General features: G+C 34.8%; 1 protein-coding gene across 4 annotated transcripts in view; it reads right to left on the reverse strand.

Moving 5' to 3' along the window:
* Positions 1 to 24,578, reverse strand: part of TAF2 (TATA-box binding protein associated factor 2) — a 95,828-nt gene that overhangs the window by 64,909 nt on the left and 6,341 nt on the right. For 2 of the 4 annotated variants that reach the window (XM_078441460.1, XM_078441459.1), the window contains exons 3-10: positions 20,208 to 20,368; positions 11,353 to 11,471; positions 9,885 to 10,026; positions 8,162 to 8,393; positions 4,992 to 5,176; positions 3,783 to 3,896; positions 2,479 to 2,578; positions 786 to 871 (exon numbers count right to left, since the gene is read on the reverse strand). In XM_078441460.1, the coding sequence (XP_078297586.1) occupies positions 786 to 871; positions 2,479 to 2,578; positions 3,783 to 3,896; positions 4,992 to 5,176; positions 8,162 to 8,393; positions 9,885 to 10,026; positions 11,353 to 11,471; positions 20,208 to 20,368 (1,139 nt within the window). Of the gene's footprint in view, positions 1 to 785; positions 872 to 2,478; positions 2,579 to 3,782; positions 3,897 to 4,991; positions 5,177 to 8,161; positions 8,394 to 9,884; positions 10,027 to 11,352; positions 11,472 to 20,207; positions 20,369 to 24,578 lie in introns of those variants that run through there. The other 2 variants (XM_060611223.2, XM_060611222.2) reach the window with 2 other exon arrangements.

A 24,578-nucleotide genomic window follows, 5' to 3' on the forward strand; every position in this document is an offset into this window, starting at 1 on the left:
TCTGCTAACAATTATAATGTGACAGGAAAAGATCTATGATTTCTACTGTTCCTTTTTTTTAACGATTACTACCATTGACAGTCACAGCATTGTCTGTTGCCTACATTCATAATTAAAGAAAACATAAAATTTCATCTAATGGCTAGTGAAAATACAAAAAAAAAAAAAAAATTCCATCCAATTCAATCCACATTCCCTTAGGGAATCACTAGAACAAACAAGATTGCCTGCTAGTACCATTATTTTGCTGTAAGTGGGTCTCTTCTTTACAGAGACTTTTTACACAACAGAAAGAAAGGGAGAAAAAGAAGGGAAGGAAGGTCAAGAGGGAGGGAAGTAAAAGGAAAGGAGAGAAAAAGCAAAGAGTACATAAGTGTCTAGGTAGGTGACCACTCAGATAAATAAGGAGGATGTCCTGATGTTAAAATTATCTACGTAGACATAAAAAAAAAAACAATAATCTGTGGTCTATAAGCAAAATACTTGTTTCCATTATTTTTAAACTTTTCTGAGAGCAATGCGATATAGTAGCATTAGGAAATTAACATGGAAAAGAGAAGTCTTATATACTTTAAGAGTCTTTCTTTAATGTTATAATCCACATATAGCCACCACATCAGTGAAAACAGTCAAGTAAGGAAAGGAGTAATCAGAGTATTACCAGTGTTTTTGACTTTGATATTATTACATGATATTATTTTGGCCTGTGTGGGCCTCAATACACGTCCCAAGTTATAAACCCATAACAGAAGGTTTATAATATCACCTCTGAACAACAAACATACTTATCCTTCTCTTTTCCTCCACCAAATATGGGATGTAATAAAACTCCACCAGTTTTTAATTCATACGCCACTATTTTGTCTAGCTCCTAAAAAAGATAAAAATAGGAGTCAGTGAAAAATTCTTTACATATAAAATTTTACAACTGAACTGTGATTTCTCATTTCCTGGAATCAAAATGTAAATTTCTTAAAATAAATTAAATGTATTTGTAAAGTAGTTTATGTTCTTATAAACAAAGCAGACTACACAGCTGGCTCAATAAGAGAGCCAAAAAGCCTTCTCTACTTTGTGACTTCAGGGCTGGCCGGTAGCCTGGCATTTTTTCCTAATGGCTCTTCCCAACCTCTCTGACCTGTGTTCCAAGTTCATTTGTATATTCTCTGTATTTTGTTTCTGGTGAGGATTTAGGCAAGTAAAAAGAAATGGAGATAAAATTTATGTCAGGTATCTACCATTTTAAAACTTCTCCATCTTCTCTAATATGACACAGATCAAAGTGAAAAAAAATAGTTTAAGTGAAAAAAAAAAGACAACAGAACTGTTAGAACTCAAGACTAGGGTAAATAATATATAAGCAGTATTACAGAGGTGGTAAAAATCATAGTGAAGTGGTTAAAAGCCAGGTATGAATCCTGGCTCTACTACTCACTAGCTGTGTAACTTTGGCCAAATAATTTAACCTGTCTGTGCCTCAGTTTCCACATCTGTAAAATGGAGGTAATAACAGGGTAGTTTGGAAGATTAACATAGCTAATATATAAAATGTTTATAATAGTTCCTGAAACACTGTAAATGCTATACATTATTTTTTTTTCTTCATTAATAGGTTTTGAAATGAAGAATGGACTCTTCCAGTTTAGATGTATGAATTCTTTTATAGTTCCAGATACTTGAAATCCTTTGCAAGTACCTTTTGGCTTACTTGAGTCTAGGTTTGGATGATGGAGATACATAAAATGACAAAAGGGAAAGATGGAGGGGTCTATTTCATAAAGGTATTAAGGGCTGAAATTTTTTCCACCTGAGAAAAAAGGAGCTAAGTACAAAATGAGTAAAATGTATATACATATGAACAGAATGGGCTAGGCAAAATACAGTTGATTTTTTTTTCTTTTTGGCCAAATCTTTAAATAATAGAAAAAAGATGTGTCAATGACAGAGAATATAAATGCACTGAAAGACCAGCCAGCATATAATAAGCACTTACTATGTACAAGACACCATGTACATTACATGTATGGTATCTCACAATCCCCATCTACTCCCCTTATAAGGATGAGACTTAGATTAACCAAAGTCACAAAGCTTATAAATGTATGAGGCAGACCGAAAAGCAATCTCAGAATCTGCGCTCTAACTCTAAATAAATTTAGGAAGCATAGGGTTATATTACAAATGGCTACTATGAGGAGCTTGGATGTATCTAATGACTAATCTGATGTAAAGGAGTTTAAATACTTTCCTGTTTAGCAAAAAATTCTTTAGAAGTCAACACTAACACTGGAACTAGATAAAATAGACCATTAGTCTTTCTTAGTACAGTAATTTTCATTTTGCTGGGAAAAATCAGGCACTTTCCAATGACAGTACTTTACAATTATTAAAAGTAAAGGACAAGTGACTTGTAAATCAGGAGAACATTAACATGTCTTGTTGACTTCTAAATGGGTAATGGATCAGGCATTTTTTTACCTCTTTAATCCAGTGGCGGTATTCATTAACACCAAAAGTTTTTTTCATCCAAAGTCCATAAATATAGCCAGAAATTCCCTTCAGTACCCATTCATCAGACCTAAGCAAAAAGTCAAAATATATTCTTTTAGTCATAAAAATTTCTCAGATAAGGCCAAATAACAGAACAAGTTATAGTGTGTATTTTTATGCCTTTTAAAAAAATTAAAATAAAAACGAAAAGAAAAATTTAATAACAAGATATTTGGTTTAACCACTTCCTCCCACCGAATTCTACTTATCCATTCATTACACTTAACTCACATCTGACTTCATCTTTAATTAGGTGACTGCTTTACAGTCTTATTTCAAGTAATGTACCCATGTCTGTGCTCTGCTTCCCTCTTGGCCAATACTTCTGCCTCCAAAGAAGTAATTGCCCAAAGCTGGGACTGTACTGCTCAACTCTTAAAGTCCACATTTGCTAACCCTATGCATAATTATCAGTAGGATTCCAAGATCTAAAGTTTAATTACTTAATTTATTCCTTGGTTTCTCAATAGGAAAGGCAATTAACACCATCCATTCAGCTTTCATTCATATCCATTCATTCATTCATCCATTCATTCATTCAATCATTTTGCCTACCATATTAGGCAGTGTTATTCATTGAAACTATGTAATTTTAGAAAAATTACAAATCAAGAGGTCTTACCCTCTGCCCTTTCCCTGCCAACAAGTATATTTGTGCACTACGTATAGCAGAGAACAATCACAAAAATTAATTATAATCTTACGGGAGTTTCATGTATTTCTCCAAATTCACCTCAAGTTAATCAAAAAGAAAATAAAGTGTTCTTATCTCTTACTCCTTTCAAGTGTATTAGTACAAAGTTAAACACTAACAGGAAAATCCCTACATCATTATCACCATTGCAGAGAACTGTTATTTTCCCTTATACATGATGTTTAATATTACCAATTACACTCAACATGGACATTAGAGTTCCAACGATAGTTTTGTGTACATTCAAGGTCTTTTTTCTACAGTACTCATTCAGTTTCCTAAGAAATTACTGTTTTCAAAATTCTTTTAAAAATTGTAGAACTATATTGAATTGATAGCCAAAAATTTAGGATGAAATTTACACTAATTATTTTTTCCTGAATATATATATATGTATGTATACGTATATATACATATATGTACATATATATACATATATATACATATATATATACATATAGAAAAGAAAATGCAGAAAAAGATAACAAACTTTCCCAATTCCTTTTCTCAGTAGTTGTTAAACTATGAAATTACTCACCAAGACATTCTGGATATGAAACATCCAAAAAACTGCTGGGCCAAGGACTGGGCTAAACACCTTCTAGTCAAAGGTGTCTCATCTATAATCATGGCACTATGTAAAAGATTTGTGCTGGAATTTAAAAGAGACAGCTAATTATAACCAAGAAAGAAACATGATTCAGTCAAAATAAAATAATCACACTTTTAAAATAAGAAAATTCAAGTTAGACATAAAAAAACAGATTACGCTTCCAAAAGCTATCACATCTTTTTAAAATTCAGCTGAAATCCATAATCTTAATTAACTTTTGCCTAAAGCAAGGACTGCATTGTTTCCCATTCATTTCTGTGAAAAAATATAAATACCATTTTCTGGGAGAAGGGGAAATTATCATTAGCCAGAAATGGATATGTTCATCAGAAACTGATTCTCCTATGAAGGGCTCTTCTAAATTCAAAAACCTTTTCCCAATAATAACTATTAATTTTTTTTAAGTAAGCTCTACACCCAACATGGGGCTTAAACTCACAAGTCAAGATCAAGAGTCACATGCTCTACTGACTGAGCCAGGCAGGCACTCCTATTAATTTTTTGTGCTCCATTGTTTACTTTCAAATACACTGACCTATAAGATCTTTCTAACACACTCCAGAGAATACAGGGGCCGTATTATTACTGCCATTTTACAGAGGAGAAAATTTAGGCCCAGAAAGGGTAAAATCATTGAATTTAAGATATAATATTTATAAATCTAGAACCTTCCAAAAAAAAGAAAAAAGAAAAAAAAAAGAAAGGATAAAGTGAAGACGGGTATAAGAACAAAATTAAGTTTTCTCTCTTTTTTAATTAGCAAAGACATTTCTGTCAACATCAGTAAATTTTTTAAATGATGCTAGGAAAAATAACCCCATTAGACATCCATTATATAACTTGTATGATTTTTTTTTTACATGCATAGGCAAAAGAGACTAAAAAAAAATCTATGAAACATTACTATCAGCTATATCTGGATGAAAATAATAGAAGTCTTTTGGGTTATTTTGAAATTTTCCTTTGTATGCTTTTCTACATTTTGAATTTTAAAACCATTCGATTTTCTATAAAACCAACCATATTTAAAAGAAAAAAGTTTGAAACATATCTTAAAGTTGATCTGTCAACAGGGTAGCCTGTCTTCACATCATTACCCTCATTTGGGCATTTCAAATCTTAAGAAATACCAACCTAAATATACTCATGGAAGCATAAGCAGCCACTTCAACATAAGCCTCATCGATGAATACTGTCTTAAAACAGGAGTATGGGTATCGACATGTAAGAATTTCTTCATAAAACTCAAAAACTTCATGAAGATATGACGTAGTATGTTTAAGCAGTGGAAGAAGCTGAGGTAAACAAAAATGAGTAACCTGAAAATAAAAAGCAGGGAAGACTGATCATTAAATGAAAGTTTAATTTTAGTATTTTAAATTTCCCAAATGTCCCAATTGTAAGGGAAACTTCACATTAATATAAATCTTAACAAATTCAAGGCAATGAGAGAAAATGCTAGTATGAAATTAATAATTACTTTTACTGTTTACAAAATATTCATTGTACTTGAAAACTAAAATCATGATGGATTATAAGTCTGTGAAATGCTTAGATTCAAAGAAAATACAACTTTGGTTCCAAATTAAAATTTCTTCTGCATAACCACACAAAACAAGAAAGATTTAAACTTCCATAGCTTATTGCAAATCCACCTTTGATTCATAAATATCTAACCTAGTGAATATCGCACTTATCATAGTACTATTTTAATAATTAATAGTTAATATTAATCATACTACCTTCATTACATATGAAGAGCAGTTCCAGTATACTCCTAATATCTCAACCACATATTGAAAGCTAAAGGGAAGCTTACTGGTAGTTAAGAGATGCGAAATACCAGCAATGGAAATTGTAATTCTGATCTCCTTACTATGTCACATCCCACCTTGGATATGGCCACTTGAAAATCATATACCATCTCATCCCATACTATGATTCTGTGCCAAATAAATGGCATCAACAATGACAGAGATCACTCTGATTAGAATGACTTAGCAAAGTTTTATGCTGGAGATTAAATCTGAGCTAATCTTTTTGGATTGGACAAAAGTTTGATAGGAATGAAAAGGTCAAGTAGACATCTCAAAGTCAAAGAAAGAAATATGGTATGGTCAGGAAAATCTACAGAACTATATTGAATATAACAAACAAATAGGAAAGTAATGAGAAAAAAGCTAGAAAGGAAAATTAGGGTCAAATTCTAGAAGATACTGAAAGTCATACTAAAGAGTTTTTTTTTTTTTTTTTTTTTACTTAAAAAAAATTTTTTTTAACATTTGTTTATTTTTGAGAGAGACAGAGTGCAAGCTGGGAAGGGGCAGAGAGAAAGGGAGACACAGAATCCGAAGCAGGCTCCGGACTCCAAGCTTTCAGCACAGGGACTGACACAGGACTCAAACTCATGAACCGTGAGATTGTGACCTGAGCCCAAGTCGGCTGCTTAACTAACTAAGTCACCCAGGCCAGCTACCCTTTTTTATAATGTGTATTTATTTATTTGGATTGAGAGAAAAAATGCCCATGGGGAGGGGCAGAGACAGAATCCCAAACAGGTTCCACACCGACAGTGCAGAGCCCAACACGGGGCTTAACTCACAAACTGCGAGATCATGACCTGAGCCTAAATCAGGAGTTGGGAACTTAACCGAATGAGTCACCCAAGCACCCCTAAAGAGTTCTGACTGTTGTAGGAATGTGGAGGCAAGGAAAGTTTTTAATGTATGATAAAAATTATTCTAACAGCATTAGAACAGATAGACACTAACATACCTGAGTACTGAACATCTATGTATGATTAAGGTCAAGGGCCCAAACTACATCATAATGAGCACTCCTCTTGGTATACAAACAAAAACCGAAATATTATTCATCAGAAAAAGATTCACTATTAAAAAAACCTACATGACAGCAAATCTGATAATGCAGCAAAAACTCTTTATTTGAGACAGAGAAAGACTAAGTCATGGTTTCGTTAAGTATTCAAGAAAAATATTTCTTAACTATCATTTACCTTTCTCCCATCCAATGGCTCGGAGTGGGAAAAAAAATCCTTCCAAAATACAAAGTAGGTACTAATCAAATGTTGATTTTACAGTTGATCATTTACCAAAGATAATAAAATTCACCGCCAATCTTATCAGTGAATATACTTTTAAGAATCAACGTCACGCCAGCAAAAGCAAAACCATTCATAAAATACCCTGAATATTTTCCATGAGTGACTTTTATAAATCTTGTGAGTTTCAGGAAAGCAAATTAAGAACAGAGTGAGGAGCTTACCGACAGTCTAAACCTAACTGCCCTCAATTTTTGCTCACATAACAGAAATACTGTTGAGATATATATGGTCACAATATAAGTTTTATACTAAGAAAAAAAAATCCTAATATTGAAAATGTATGGGACTAAGAATAAATAAAGAGAGATTCATTCAAATGTTACTTTAAACACATATAGAAGTAGAGAGGGTCAATAACCAATACATCACTTCCTAAACTCCAGGAGTCTCATGCTTGGGGAGGCCTAAATGCACTAATGGGTCTACCAATTAACATACAATTTGTGGCAAGATATGGAAGAAAACTGCAAGAAGCTTTCATGAGTATGTGGACTAGAATTCTAAACTCTGCCTCAACCTTTTCTTTTTTTCCTCTGTATATGCTAAAGTGAGAACAAATCTTGTTCTTTAATTTTGAAATTGGAGTGTTTCAGGTTCCAGAGATGGGGCTATAACATTCATAAACATAAACCAAACAAAAAGATGACATAAATACAAATTAGTTACAGAAATCAACCCACATACTCTAATCAAGGTATACTTGGGGCGCCTGGGTGGCTCAGTCGTTAAGCGTACGACTTCAGCTCAGGTCACGATCTCGCGGTCCGTGAGTTCAAGCCCCGCGTCAGGCTCTGGGTTGACCGCTCAGAGCCTGGAGCCTGTTTCAGATTCTGTGTCTCCCTCTCTCTCTGCCCCTCCCCCGTTCATGCTCTGTCTCTCTCTGTCTCAAAAATAAATAAACGTAAAAAAAAAATTAAAAAAAAAAAAGGTATACTTGAAGCTCTTTTGGAACACTAAGCTCTCTGCTGGAAAAAAACCTAAGACTTTACTATAACATTTTAAAAGGAATTCATTCAAGAATTCACATCATTAAATATATCAGATAAAGAATCCTTTTCTGTCTAATGATATTCTGGATAATGGAAAGAATAGTTAGGAAAAACTTAGCATTTCATTACTATGCTTCCTTTTATCAGGAATGAAAAGCTGGGAGAGAAAGGAGCAAGAAGCTATGACTCACCTCGTGCATATATGGATCTACAAGTATTTCAAAAGGTCCAATGGCCAAAGAGATATTTGACGCAGCTGTTGGAATGGTGAGCATATAATGGAAGGTCTTCTTCCTCATATCATGGGTATATACTGTCTCCACCAAATCTCCATTGGAAACAGCCACCATTGCGGCATCTACCGTAAATTCTAATTTCCATGTACATAATTCAGAGTATGAATCAACGCATGGGAACCAAAATCTAGAAAAAATATCAAAAGTGTAAAAAATATAGTGAGAGCATAACCTACATTGTTTCCCCCACTTATGTTTGTCTACCTTTTATAGAGTATGTGTAAAAAGAAATTTAAGCTATCTGCCTGCTGAAGCTTGTTACTGTGCAACTTCAGACTTTGATTAAAGATAGAAACTTTTCGGGGTGCTTGGGTGGCTCAGTCACTTAAGCATCAGACTTCGGCTCAGGTCATGATTTCACAGTTCATGAGTTCGAGCCCTGCGTTGGGTTCTGTGCCACCAGCTCAGAAACTGGAGCCTGCTTTCGATTCTGTGTTTCCCTCTCTCTCTGCCCTTTCCCCACACACACTCTGTCTCTCTCTCTCTCTCTCTCAAAAATAAATAAGCTTTTTAAAAAAAAAAAAAAAACAACTTTTCTCCACATATTCTTTGGCAATATTAAGAAAATATATCATGTGATACAGCCAGTTCAAATCCTTAAAAAAGAGGTAGGCAATTCTTGGCTTCAAACTTCTAAATTAAAAACTATTTTCATTTGCATATTCACATTAGTTTTTATATAGTATTCATTACCAGAAACTAAAAAAGCTTACAATAAAGTTGTAAAAAATACAATATGCAGAATCTAATCCATAAGTTAGAAAACTGTTTTGGAGAATGGGATTGGGATGCATCACATAAATTCCAACAGTGCTAGCAAAGCCGGACAAAAAATTTCTATTCCATATTCTATCAAGGTCAGGTTTTACTACATGCCAGCGTCTATACCTGATACTGCAACACAAAAAAGTATGAGACATCATCCTTGGCTTGAAGAAGTGAATAATCTGAGGATTATTAATAACAATCTGAAGAGAATACGCATACTGTAATATTTCAACAATATATAGTGAACTACTGAGCTTTGAGAATGAACTACAATCACACACAGCAATGAAGGAAAATCTCACTACCATGGTGTTGAACAAAAAAGGCCAGATAAAAAGAGCATAATGCATACACTTCCATTCATATAAAGCTCAAAAGCAGGTATAATTAAGCTATATTACTTTAGAAATCCGAATAGTGGTCACTGTCGGGCAGAAGGATATGAGGGAAGCAGGTAGTGACTAGAAGTGAGTAGGAGGTGGGGACTCTGCAATGCTGGTAATCTTCTTTTTCTTGATGTGAGTGTGGATTACACAGGTTTTTTCACTTGTGAAAATTCACTGAACTTTCCTATTTACAATTTAATTTTCTAGATGCCGTTTTACTGCAGTATAAAGTTAAAAAAATAATGAATTGGGATGATTTTAGAACAGTCTCTTTTTTGAAAAGTAAAGACAAAAGGGAAGACACAGGACTGAGAAAGGAATGACTAGGGGAACAAGATTGAGAAGAAGTAAATCTGAGGATGAAGCTCATACTTCTCAATTTACACTAAACACATGTACTGCATATACACACAAAAAATTCAACTGAAAAATGAAATTAACTGAAATATATAAGAATAATCTACCTTGTGGAATTTTGATACCCACAAGAGAAAACATGAGCACCTCTCTCTGCCATACTTCCCTCAACACTGGGTACCACAAAATGAAGACCTCCTTTTGGCTGATCCAAAGAAAAATTGATGTGTATCTTTAGGACCTTTAATTCTGCAACAAATAAATATACATATACATTGATACGTAAATATACAATAAGGTAACAACGGTCTATATAGCAAGGCACTAAACATAAAACGAGAATTAAAAGCTCAGCTTTAAATGAAAAATCACACCACTTACCCTACTTTCAGCTCTCACCTTTTCTCCACCTATATTAACTCAATAGCCTGCCTCCACTGATGTCCTTACTTCCACTCAATTCTAGTCACTGCTAGCTGTGTTCTCCCAAGATATAACTCAGGTCATGCCATATCCTCCTCCCAACTTTTCTGACAATGCTATACTGTCTAAAGAAAAAAGTTCAAAACTACCTATCACATAGGAAATTTAAGGACACTTAGGATTCAATGCAAAACTTGAAAAGTAAGGACTTAAAAAGTCTCCCACATTGTTATCCCTAGTTGACTTTGGGGAACAGGAGGAATAGGGAGTGAGTGGGAAAAGCTACCCAAGAATTTATGTAATATGTTATTTACATTATCTTTAATTTATACATAAAAAATACATGTTGCTTTTGTAAGATTTTTAATCTTATGAAAAAGAGGTTTCTTTTAATTTCCCTCAGACCATCACAACCATATGGACTATGTCCATTCCCTGAACATGAAATGATAGCCTTCTGTGCCTATCCCCCAAAAGTGGGCAACCCTCAACCCCCCACCAAACACACTAACTATTAAAGAAAAAAATAAAAAGCAAAAACAAAACAAACATGTCTCACTTCCTCATCTTTGTTAATTTTTATAAGGCTAAATAAAAGTAGGCAAGTTATGCATAATAATTATAATGGCTGTGACTTTATCCAGGAGAAAACAAAGATTTAGAAATAATAAGAGTGTGCTCAAAAGTGCACAGTGGGTGTTAGGAACCCTATGTTCCAGCACTGATTCTACTACTATTTAGTGACCTTCAGTAGGTCACTTGCTATCTAGACTTCAGATTATTCTTCTGTAAAAGGAAAGAAGTGAACTAGGTGATTTTTTTAGGATTCTCCCCGCTATAACATGCTCTAATTTTAAATTGATTTGATAGTGCGTGCATTCTCAACTCTTGACAAATTGTTCTATCCATCCAATATTTTTTATAACTTTCACTTTAAAAAGAATAGTGAATGAGTTGTTTTTTGTCATAGCCCTAAATTGCTATTTTCCTATTAACCAGTGATCTTTAAAAAAAAAAAAAAAGAGCTTCCAACTTCTGTATATTTCAAGTATTAATTTACAATTATGACATCATTAATTTTCATGTAAAAGTTTTCAGTCACTAAGTCTAACATGATTTTATTGTATAGTCAATATATTTTTGGTGTTTTACCATCAACATGTTTCCATAACTCTGAGGGAACCTTAATGCAAAGTTCTCCATTTCCTGCATCAGGATCCACAGCACTAACTGCAGCGGCATAAGCATTGGAAAAATAATTTAGATTTCTCCTGGGAAAAAAAAGAAAAAGAGATGTTTTAATAATAAGCCAAACATTTCACCAAGTATTTTCTTCAATATTTGGTAGCATTTGTTTGTTAAGCGTTATATCATTTTATGTAATTTATGAGAATGCTTTCTGGACAAGTAACTATTACTCACCATGACAAAACCTACTAAATTATAAATACGATATCATATATAGCAAATTCGCCAATGCCATGTGATTATTATAATTACCATATCCTTCATTAATTTTGGAATGTCAAAGTCACTATACATTCCTGATAGAAGTGAAAAGAACATATGCAAAATTGAAGAACTATTCTTTATCAATATGGCAAACATTTCAATCGATTCCACAAACTATGATCTGACAGAAATTAAGATGTTTAAAACAAGTTAGGATGGGAATCAAGTCCTTAAAATGTAATACTGCTTACCTTTACCCCCAGTGCCTGACAATGTAAGCTTAAAGGAGGGAAACTTTTGGCTGCTTCACTGCTGTACCTCCTATATGCCAGGGGGGTATACTCTATAAACAGCTGTTCAATAGTTACTTGGCCTTATTTCCCATTGGATGAAAACAATACACATAAGTCTTATGAAGATATTACAACACTGTTCCCATCCAATTTTTAAATTTTATTTCATTAAAAACACTTTAAATGTATATTGACATATACAGATCTCCCTCAACTTAACAATGGTGTTTTGTCCCGATAATCCCATCATAAGTTGAAAATATTGGAAATTGAAATGAATTTAATACACTTAACCTACCAAACATCACAGCTTAGGCTAGCTTATCATAAACTTGCTCAGAACACTTATATTAGCCTACTGCTGGGCAAAATCATCTAACACAAAGCCTATTTTACAATAAAGTGTTGAACATCTCAGGTAATTTATTGAATACTATACTCAAAAGGAAAAACAGAATGGTTGCATGGGTACAGAATTGTCCTAAGTATACAGATTATATAGCCTCGTGATCATGTGGCTGACTGGGAGCTGAGGCCCACTGTACAGCTCCATATAGGTACCACATATTTCTAGCCTGGGAAAGAAATCAAAACTCAAAATTGAAAGTACAGTTCCTACTGAAAGTGTATCACCAACTTTGCACCATCATAAAGTTGAAAAATTGTTAAGTTGAACTGTCTGAAGTTGGGGGCCGTCTGTACACATATTACATTTCCTCGCTGAAACCTGTTTAAAGGAATATGTAAGAGATGGATGAAAGAAAAAAGGAATGATAAGAGCAAGATGAAAGACAACTCCATGAGCCATATTCTTGCTGAGCACCTTTATATTGATCATCTTGCCATTAGACGAATCCATGAAGTAAAGTCAGTCACATTTCACTAGCTCAGTAAGTTTTTAACTAGTTAAAAAACAAGTTTAATATACAGTACAGAGAGGTTATAGGAAAAATTAAATGGGAAAAAGGCCATTAAAGAAAACAGTAAAGTTATGCCCTCTTAACCTGACAGAAGCCATTCCTCTCCCATCTCCATGTCTCTACTGATTAGGAAGGATGTATTAACCATAACTTTTAACAACTACACAACATAAGGCTCTGGAAGCAGTGAAACAGACTTCTCAATAATTTTAACAATTTCTTTGTTAGATAAATATGTAAAATAAAATGTGCAAGAACTACAGGATCACAATAAAAATGAAGGTTTTCACATACCATCTATATTTTTTAAATTATCATACGGGAACTCTCTTTCCTTTGGTATATAATTCCATAAATTCTTACACATGTACAACCACCGCCACAATCAGGATATAGAGCAAGTCCGTCATCCCAAAGAGTCCCTTGTGCTATGCCTTGGAATCATACAGAACATGATTTTTTTTGTTGTTACTTTTGAGAAACACTCAGAGTGTGAGCGGGGGAGGGGCAGAGAGCGGGAGATACAGAATCCCAAGCAGGCTCCAGGCTCTGAGCTGTCAGCACACAGCCTGATGCGGGGCTCAAACCCACAAACCGTGAGATCATGACCTGAGCCGAAGTCGTGCACTTTATTGCCTGAGCCACCCAGGCGCCCCTGGAATGCGACCTTTTGAGGCTGGTTTGTCTCATGTAGTAAATCTTTGAAATCCATCTCAAGCATTACACATATCAATAATTTGTTCCTTTTTATACTGAATAGTATTCCACTGTACAGACTGGACCACAGATTATTTATTGTTTATTCATTCAGCCACTGAAGAACAACATATGGGTGGCTTCCAGCTTCTGGCTACCACAAATAAAACCACTATGAACAACCATGTATTAATTTTTATGTGAATTTAATTTTTATTTTGTAGTACAAATACCTAAGAGTGGGACTGCTGAGTCAAATGGTAAAAATATGTTAGCTTTGTAAGAATATGCCAAACTGCTTTCCACAATGGCTATACCATTCCACATTCCCATCAAAAATATATAAAAGTGCCAGACACTCTGCATTTTTGCCAGCACTTAGCCAACGTACTATCTAATTTTTTTTTATTTTTTTAAAAGTTTAGAGAGAGAAAGACAGAGACAGAGTGCAAGCAGAGAAGGAGCAGAGAGAGAGGGAGACACAGAATCCGAAGCATGCTCCAGGTTACGAGCTGTCAGCACAGAGCCCGACGCAGGGCTCGAACTTGTGAACCATGAGATCAAGACCTGAGCCGACGTCAGACGCATAACCAACTGAGCCACCCAGGCGCCCCAACATACCATCTAATTTTAAAGACTACTTTGTATATCTACAAACTGTAGTTTCTTTTCAATAAAAATGCAAAAACATGAAATATGAAAGATAGTTGAAGACACCATAATTTCCCCCCAGTTACCTGTAAAATTCAAAAATAAAAAACAATCATTACATAAAAAGCCAAATTGAAACATTACATATTAGACCACTCAGGTTTTTTTTTATGGGAAATTATTCTCACTTAATCTCCTCATTTCCTGAGAAAAGGTAAAGCGGTCCAAATAAAATGGTGAGTCACTGTAAGTGGAATCTATTGGAAAGCCAGTTATGAGGAACAATCTTCTCATGGTTTGGAGTTCAGTGTTTCCTTTCATAATATGAATCAAATATGTTTCTTTTCATAATAACCTCATAAAAGCCAAAAATTACAAGACAAGATTAGAATAAGTATTTTCAATTTTCAGAATAATAGTGTCCTTGTCCTATAACACCACCATCTCCAACCTCCAGTCTCCAACCCCATCCCCTCCTCAAGGAAACAAAGAGACAAGTAATGTTGTAGAAGATATTGAAAAACTAGTAATTTTCTCTAAGAATTTATTATAAGCATCCATATTAAAATAATGTTTTAATTCTTTGTCAATAACATATACTTCTTAAAATTCAGGGGCAGGTTTTGTGAACGCTTAAGATTCAATTATTGGTAAACCTTTTCTCTCTTTTAAAAATATTCATGGAAGCATAATACACATCAGAAAAGCATATATACTCTAAATGTACACCTCACAGAACAAAAAGAGCCAGCATGCAGAGCATGAACAGAACTTTACCAGCCTCCCAGAAGCCCTCTTATAATCACTAACCAACCCCACTTTCCACCACCAAAGGTTACCCATTATTCTGACATCTAATGTGATAGATTAACAACTTCATATACTTTCTGTTGTATCTGACTTCTTCTACTCAATGTCTAGCCTGCGAGATCCAGACATATTGGTGCATGTAGCTATTGGTCATTTGTCTTGTCACTGTTTAGAATTCCAGTGGTGTGAGAACATACTACAATCTATCTTCTACCACTGATGAGTCTTCAGGTAATTTCCAGTTCTGACTACTACAAATGTTGCTGTGAACAATTTTGTACATATTTTTTGGTGAACATATGAACACATTTCTACTGAGTATATACTAGGAGTGAGACCTACACTAATCATAGAGTATGCACATATTCAAACTCAATTTACACTTCTATCAGCAGTGTTTGAAAATTTAGTTACTCTATATCCATGTCAATACTTGGTTTCTCTTCTCTTTGGTTCTGATAGTTGGCACACAGAAAAAAAAAAAAAAAAAGCCAGCCAGCAGGAAAACCCATTTTCTAAAAGTGAAACCAATACCAAAATTAATAAAGATGACTTTTTAAAAATAATTAAAACAACATTTGATATGATACTATGAAATATGGATTCTTAGAGAAAACTCTACCGTAACAGGTTTTTCTATGAAAAAGTCTAGGGGATTTCAGTCAAGCTCAAACTTGAGTGAACTACTCAAAGCAGCCATCTCTGAAAGGCTACTGTATTTCAAGCTGTAGAAACACTGAATGCAGATAAGGATAAAATGGCTCTACTGCTATGCATGTAAAAATTAATCCAAATAGGAAGAATTATATCTAGTTCTGGGGTTACCACGTTTAAGAAGAAACAATGCCAAACCAGGGAACATTCAAAGGGCAAGAATGGTAACAAATTTGGGAAGAGTTTTAGATAAGGAAGGGTTGAAAGTATTGTGATTCTGTAAACTGGAAAAGAGAAAACTTGGGGGAAAACAATATTTAAATTGGATAAGTTTGTGAATATTATAACAAAAACTGTAGTTGGATGTAATAAAGAACTTTCTAGCTTTCAGAAAAATCAAAGGGATGCTTTAAAATACAGTGAGCTCACTCACAGGTCATATCTCGCGGTCCGTGAGTTCGAGCCCCGGGCTCTTGTGCTGACAGCTCGGAGCCTCGAGCCTGCTTTGGATTCTGTGTCCGCCCTCCCCTCCCCATCTCTTCTCCTCCCCAACTCATGCTCTGCCTCCCTCTGTCTCTCAAAAATAAATGTTAAAAAAAATATATAGTGAGTTCTTCGGAGCTAGAAGCATTCAAGCAAAAGGTGAAACAGTATAGGAAAAAATTCTTGTTGAAGTTTCGACTAAATGAACCTTAATGTTCCTCCAACTACGACAAATTAACCCTGAGCAATACTACCAAAAATAAGTAGCAGCGAGGCATTGTGGCTGAGTTAAAATATAAATATCCATATTACTTAACCATAATTAGTAAAGGAATCAACTACTTTTACTACATAATATTAGCAAAATAACATTTAAAACCTCTGTAGTATAAGTCTGTATTAAAAAATACAGGACTTATAAAATATTTTTTAATAGCAATTAAAAAAAATCAACTCCAATTACTCTAAAAATCATTCTAATCACTCAATAGCTACTTCATTTATATCTCAATATTGGTCATTTCTACTGCTACTCCTTAGTGGAAATGAATACTAAAGACAGGAATTAAACTGATTCTTGGAACTTGGGAACACTGAGGCTTTTCAAGCAAAATAGAAAAGATTTTCTCAAAGTGGGAAAGTCTATCTAGGGAAGGAAAAGAAACAAAGGAAAGAGATGTCAGCACTGTAGCCTATCCATCCATAGAAACAGCTTCTCTGGCAAAGTCCGTATTTATTTTATTCTAAGAAGAGAAAAATGTAGGAAAAAAAAAAACAATCAAAAAGCTCCTATAGGGCAAACTATAATTTATCTACAATACATAAGATTCAAATACAAAATATATTTAGAGAAAGTGTTGAAATTATTTTATTGGCAGACGAAAAAAAAAGAGAATGCACACACAAAATATATTTGGAGAAAGTGTTGAAATTATTTTACTGGCAGACAAAAAAAAGAGAGATAGAGAATGTCCGAGCAAGTGCTTAAATAGATGTTACATAAAAAACAGGGTTTTTAATTGCTAGCACAGGTAATTTAACAACTCCACTAACGTTTGGTTGGATAAAATAGGTAGAAATGTCTTTCAGTCTCTTATCTAAATGTTTCTCTTCCTTACATTCCCTCTGCAGTTCAAAGATGCTGAATCTCAACCAAGGTAAGCACACTCTTTCCATCAAAAACAGGATAGCCTGGTATCTTAAGTTTAAAACAAATAAGATGTGATTAAGTAGTATATTACTTCTTTGAATGTTAGGACATTCTTATATGTATTAAGATCAAATTTTATCACAGATTTTAAGTTTAACTTTCAATTTCAAAACTGCTATACTTAATTTGTTTCAGCTGTAGTGTAAATTTTATTGGTTTATTAAAGAAAGTTACTTTAGAAACAAGAAAGATAACAGAAGTATCTAGGGACATGCTAAAGACCTTAAGTATCTGCCTTTCCCAAAGTTCTCTAAAAATAATGTCATCCAGAAGAAAGATTTTTCACATTTAACTGCTAAGAAAAGCAGTACTTCTTCTGAATAACCTGGTATCTTCTATCTTGTGTCTTATCAATCATATAAACGAGTGTTTCCTCTTAGGTAGGGCAACCAGAAACATCAAAACTAAATCTATAGTTTTCCTGTAACAATTGTGCAATAACTTAACAGTGTGTACACACTATCCTACGCTTTTTCACTCTCCATGCTAATTCCATTAGCCACTTTTTAAAACTGTTGTCTACTAAAATTCTAAAACCAACCTCAAATCCTCTTTTAAACCAATCAAATAATAAACACCAGCAAAAAATAACTAATGTCATCCCTCTTTAAAAGTAATCAAGATTCTAGAGCTTGGAAGAAAAGCAGGGGTAGTGAGCAAATATTTACTAAGTGACCATGACTAAAAGAGCTGTTTCTAACTGAAAAGAAAAATTATAATATATTCTACCTTTCCCAATTTCCTAACATAACGTTTGAAAAGACTCCCCTTTTTACCTTTCTTTTCTTCCATTATAATGCTATAAGTGATGAAGTATCTTCCCTATCACTAGAGAAATTCTTTAGGAGATAAGATCACTTCAAAACAAACAAGGCAAAAAGTAAAAGCTTGTTTCCTCAACAGATGTGGAAACCATCGTTCCTGTCACTGTACTGCCACAGAGTATATTCTCTGAGATCGGAGCAGAAACAACAGGTAAAGCAAATGTGCAAACACTGTTCTGTGACTGGAGATGGAGAGCCTCCTTGCCCTGTCATCAAATGCGGAGTTCTAGTGTCAACTGCGGAGCTATTCCGGACTCTAGCAAGGCCATGGCTTCCCTACCTGCTCTGCTTTCCTACCTGCTCTTTTACAAGTGCCTTTTCCATACATCAGTGGTAATATATTTACTACTCTAAGGGCAGGTCATTTTTTTTTTTTCTGGGGGAAAAAGGATGAAGATGATTTTGTAATAAGTGTTTTTAAATGAGTTCTACAAGTGTAGCTGAAAAAGCAATGTAATTTCAACAACTCAAGTTTGTGAAATGGGAAGTTACAGGAGTAATTCAGAGATTCCCCGAACTTTTCCAACAGCATTTTCTTTTCTCTTCCCTGAGTCTGAAAGATTCTAAACCAATGATAACTGGGACCAAAAACATGTCTAAAAATAAGCCTCCTGTCTCAACCCTTGTAAACCCTTAAGGCAATGGCTCATAGGCATTAATTAGCCTCTCAGAATCACCTGGCACACTAGTTACAACACAAATTGCAGGGGGGCACCTAGCTGGCTCAGTTGGTAGAACACACAACTCTTGATCTCGGGGTTGTAAGTTGGACCCCCACGTTGGGTGTAGAGATTACTTAATAAAATCTTAAAAAAACAAAAACACCACCAAAAAAAAAACCAAAACAAATAAAACACAAATTGCAGGACCAAATCCCCACTTTCTGATTCAGTAGATCTAAGGCAATGCCTGGGAGTCTGCATTTCTAACAAGTTTCCAGGTGATGCTGATATTGCTTGTCTGGAAATCACACTTTAAGAATTGCTGCCTTAATGCAGCAATTAGTTAAAATAATATCTTGACTAAAAACAGTTTATAATAAAGGTTTGGCACCCTACTCCAAAACAGAGAATCATGGTTGAATCCAATGGTTTCTAAACTTTGAAAAAGCAAGTGCCCTCAAACATAGTTCACAGTACTTAAATTAATACAAATATTACTGGGCACAATGAAGTAAAATACTAAGAAGAGTCTTAAGAATAGTAAGTAATCCTATTTGCCTAAAGGAATAATTCAAGGAAAAAACCTTATCTATGCCAAAATATTCACTCAACATCACTTACGATCTCAAAAGCTGGAAATGACACAAATGCCAAACAACTGGAAAACAATCATGCAAACTATAATATACTGAATAAATGAAATATTATCTGACCATAAAAATGATAGAGAGTGAAGACTATCATACGTGGAAAAGTGGAGACAAAGTATTTAAATGAAAAAAGTAGAACACAAAACTGCTCATAACAGCATGTTTACTGATAAAAAAACAAGTTTTTTTATCAGTAAAAATGTAATATTTAAAGTGAAGTAGACGTAATATTTAAAGTGAAGAGACATCTAAGACATAGTATTTTTATATGACATTCAAAGGCAGTCAAAGTATTTTATAAAATATTTTGAAGTAGTCTCTGCTCTAAGGATTACAACAACCACCTAACCCATTGAAGATTAATGTTAATAAAGTATTTTTAAAAAATATTAAAAGTAGAAAAATGGCTTAAAATTTTTTTTTAATTCTCAGATAATACTTCTTCAAAACTGTAATCTGAAGAAAGGAAACTCAGTAACTTACTATGTTGGGTAGAACTAGTAAAATTTCTTGAACCAAATATGCAGAGAAATTATAAAAAATTATAAAAGAAATCATAAAAAAAACAGAAATTATAATTAGGAAAAAAACTGGGATTCATAGCCTAGTAATAATCTAAGAAAAGTACTTTGAAAAGATTAATCCAATAATATAGGGAATATACAGCTGTTAGAAATATCAACTTTAAGGTATAAAACTTACTGTTTTGATTCATTGTGACAGACTTCCAAGGTTGGGTCATTATAAATAAAAGCAGCTTCTAAATCATTGATCCTTACTCGGTATATTCTACACTGTTTGCTGTTCAACTTGATTCTATTCAAGTTTGCAACTGTGGGAAATATAGTCAGTTCCACGAATCCCTGCAATGATAAAGAATAATAACTTTGTTATAATTAAGACTGGTAGGTTTTAGAATATTTTTTTTTATTTCTACTACTTATACTTACTTATACCACTATTTCTATTACATTCCAGAGACAGAATCCCAAATAGCTACATATATACGTGTTCTCTGAGTATCTTCATTTCAAACACTGTTGTCCTAATGAATGAACAGGTATGAATTATATAGACTTTATCTTCTTGGTGATTCACATTCACCATCAGTGAAAACTGGACCATGTTCCAGAAAAAAGTAAAAGGACTCACACTCTCAAATACAAGGCTTTCTAGACAGACTGGAACTCAAATAGGGAAGAAGGAAAAAAAAAAAAAAAAAAAAGAGCAGAAAGAGAATCAAAACCAGTTTGGTGAGTAAAAAGAACATGGCCTTCCAGGGGCGCCTGGGTGTCTCAGTCAGTCAGACGTCCGACTTCAGCTCAGGTCACGATCTCGCGGTTTGTGGGTTCGAGCCCCATGTCAGGCTCTGTGTTGACAGCTCAGAGCCTGAAGTCCGCTTCGGATTGTGTGTCTCCTCCTCTCTCTGCCCCTCCCACACTCATGCTCTGTCGCTCTCTCTGTCTCATAATAATAAATAAACGTTTTTAAAGAAAAAAAAAAAAAGAACATGGCCTTCCAAAATGGGAATCAAATGGGAAAGATGGGTCAATGGAACATGACACATATGTCCAGTGTTTTTAATATGATGGGTTAAAAAACTGATATACTCAAGTGTGAAATATGGGAAGGCATGAAATAGCATTTCAAGGGCTGCAAACTGAACAGGAAAATTTCAGAACCTGCAATACAAATAGCTAAGATGAAATGGAGGCAGCAACCACAGAGGGCTCAAGTATAACCATTCTAATGGCTTTAGAGAGCAGCACTGTGTGCCAGATGTTACACTAGATACTTTCATATGTTCTCTATGAACTGAAAAAAGTACTACTTTACGCTTTTTACAGATAAGTTAACAAAGTTAAGAAAATTATGTAATTGATAAGTGGAGAAATGACATTCAAATCTACATCTAAACGATTCCAGTGGAATCCTACTATACCGTGTTTCTTGTACAGGGCTTTAAATAACATGCAAGAATTTTTTTATAAAACACTTAGCCTAAATGCTCAAAAGCACAGACATTCTGCAGCCCTTTTTTCCCCACCACTTCCCAAATAAGAAGACAGCCATACATCCATAAATTAGACTCTCTACACAGAGCTGCACGGTAGCAAATGAGAACAGAAAGAGCAGAGGCCAAAATACTGTTAATGAAAAGCTCTGTGTTTAAAGGCATAAACTATCAGCAACTGGAGGGGAAAAGACCAAAATTCTTTTAATTAGCCTATCAGCAATCCATTGACCAATCTACATAAATAAGCTCGGATCAGCTGAAAGCAAGCAAGCAGAATCAAAACAGCAAAAGTGTACTGTAATAGAAAAAATTATGGAAAGTGCTTTAAGCTTACATGGGTGGGGATAGAAGAACAGGATTTGGCTTTCTTGACTAAGGTTAACAATAACAAAACAGTGAATGGAGTATATTTCATGAAGATAGGGAAAGCCCAGTCTCCTCATATCATCTGGTCTCTGACACCACCTAGAGCCCTAACCTCTATCTGCCTGCAACATTCAGACCCATTAACTTCCACAAGGCTCCACTCTCTGTCGTCCTTGGCCACTGGCATTACTGCAAGCTTGTCTGGTCATGTAACCTCTCACTTACTCTCTTCTGCTTGCTCCTTGTTCCCTCCCAACCACTTCACAGCTGACCACCTTCCCATCCTATTCTAAATAACCTCCCCTGGGCCATTCAACCTTTTGAAAAATTCCTTCTCTACCTTTCAGCCTTAGATGAAATGTCTCCTGAAACCCCTTTGACAAGAAGCTACTTATTCTTTCATTCGCTGTAAATTAGGAGAGGGGAAAACAGAAAACCTTTTAGTTTCATGTGCTACTCTAGACCACTCATAGAATTTTATATAGCATATGCTATAAGAGTAAGGGCAGTATGTCATTATTAAATACATGGTTTACGGGGTGCCTAGATGGCTCAGTTGGTTGAGTCCAAGTCTAGGGTCTAGAGCCCTGCATTGGGATTCACTCTTTCTCCCTCTGCCCCTCTCTCTCGCTCACTCTCTATCCCTAAACTAAAAAAAAAAAAAAAAAAAAAAAAAAAAAAAAAAAAATAGTATGTGTTCTGGAGGTAAACTGTCTGCATTCAATTTCAAGCTCTACCACTTAGTGAGTGTATGATCTCGAGTTACTTTAGCTTTCAGTGTCTATTTCCTCCTCTATAAAACAAGAATAATGACAGTACCTACCTTTTGGTGGTAAGACAACTGAGCAATACATGGAAAACACTTAAAATCATAGTGGACATCTAAGAAATGTTCTTATTATTCTTTTGTATTTCTTTTTCCTTTAGTCATCCCATACAGATCCACAAGCCTCTATTCCTCTTCATTACTACCTCCCAAATTCCCCAACATTCACTGAAGGCTCATATGCAACTTTTCTAACCCATCTCTACCATAACTCTAAGTGATCTGAATGTAGATATATCTGATCCATACAGTAACCCTGCTTCAAAGTTCCTTGACCTTAATTCCTACAATCTTTACTTCTATTACAGGATAGCAATCAAGATTACACTCCAAAGATACATCATCACTGCCCAGAATTACTCCCAAGCTGACATTTTAAACTTGAGTGTCCACAATGCTTATCCTTCTGCCCCTCTTATTACTTCTCAGTCTTCCTGTTCAACCACATGAAGTCCTGTTCCTGGACCTCCTCCAGTTTCTTACTACAGTCCTTCCTGGCATTTTTACAGCACCTTCTTTTCCATTTACTGCAGATCCTTAATTTCAACCACTGTTCTGCCAAGTATCAATTCTCTTGCCTTCCAGCTACATGTATATATCTTTTCCTAACTGTTCAAAAATCAGCCATCCACTGGGCGCCATACTCTGCAGTATTCTCAAAAATCCCGCTCTATTAACTACCCTATCCTATTAGTACAGGATTTTTTCCTGTGCCTATAAACATGTTCAAGTCTGACATATACTTTAAAATCTTGAGATCTACATCACACTCAAATAAACTACTTTTTGCCCTTATTCTGGAGTTGTCTTATCTTGATTCTGAACTGACAATCCCTGGAGTCCCAAAACCCTACCATGGTCTGGTAGTCATACTGGAAGTCTTTGGAGGTCAAGTACTAAAGGGGATAACAGTCCAAGGCTATTTCAGAGTAGGACTCATGCTTACTCCACCAGTCCTAGAAACTATAGTAAATCAAAGCAACTAGACATCCCTTGAGGAACTGCAGAGATTAGTGCCCTCTAATATTTGGAAGATGCTTACTACATCTTAACTTATTTGGCCAATGCAAAAGTCAAGGTTTCAAAGAATGATGGTGAATTATCACAAATCTGTCAATCTAAACCAGTTATAGATGTAGTATTTTTATACAGCAAATCAGCATAGCTCTTGGTAACTAGTATCATAGCTAATTATCAAACAAATGTTTTTTTCCCAAAGAATTTTTATCAGGAAAAAAAAAAAATCACAGATTGCCTTTCAAAACATCAGAATGCCTTCACTGTCACCTAATAACTAAAAACTATACCAACTCTCCTGCTCAATCAAAACATAGTCCAAAAGTACCTTGCTTCCAAGATAGCCCATAAAGCATTATACTAGTATATTATATTGACAACATTATGCTAACATGACCTGTTGGGAAGGGAAAGGAATTCTCCAAATGTTTTAATAAAAACAAGGGTGGCACAGGATGAAAGTTAAATCCCATTAAAGTTCAGGAGCCTGTCACATTAACAAAGCTTCTAAGGTTCCAGTATTCTGAGGCATATAAAAATATTCCTTCCAAATGAAATATAAGTTGTTTCATTCTGTACTGCTCAGCAAGGTACAAAAAACTGCTCAGGAAGGGACAAAAAACTTGGTGGGCTTCTTTTAATTCTGGAGGCAATATATACATTTGGGCATTCCGCTTACCAGGCAACCTATTACACTGTCAGCTTTGAGAGGGGTCCAGACCAAGAAAACGTCCTGCAGCAGGTCCAGATTGTGGTTCAAGCTGCCCTGCTATTTGGGCTTTATGACTCAGCAGATCGTATGGTATTTGAAATGCCCATTGCAGATAGAGATGCTGTACAGACTCTG

The sequence above is a fragment of the Panthera onca genome, chromosome F2 (assembly GCF_046562875.1).
Source record: "Panthera onca isolate mPanOnc1 chromosome F2, mPanOnc1 haplotype 2, whole genome shotgun sequence".
Lineage (NCBI taxonomy): Eukaryota > Metazoa > Chordata > Mammalia > Carnivora > Felidae > Panthera > Panthera onca.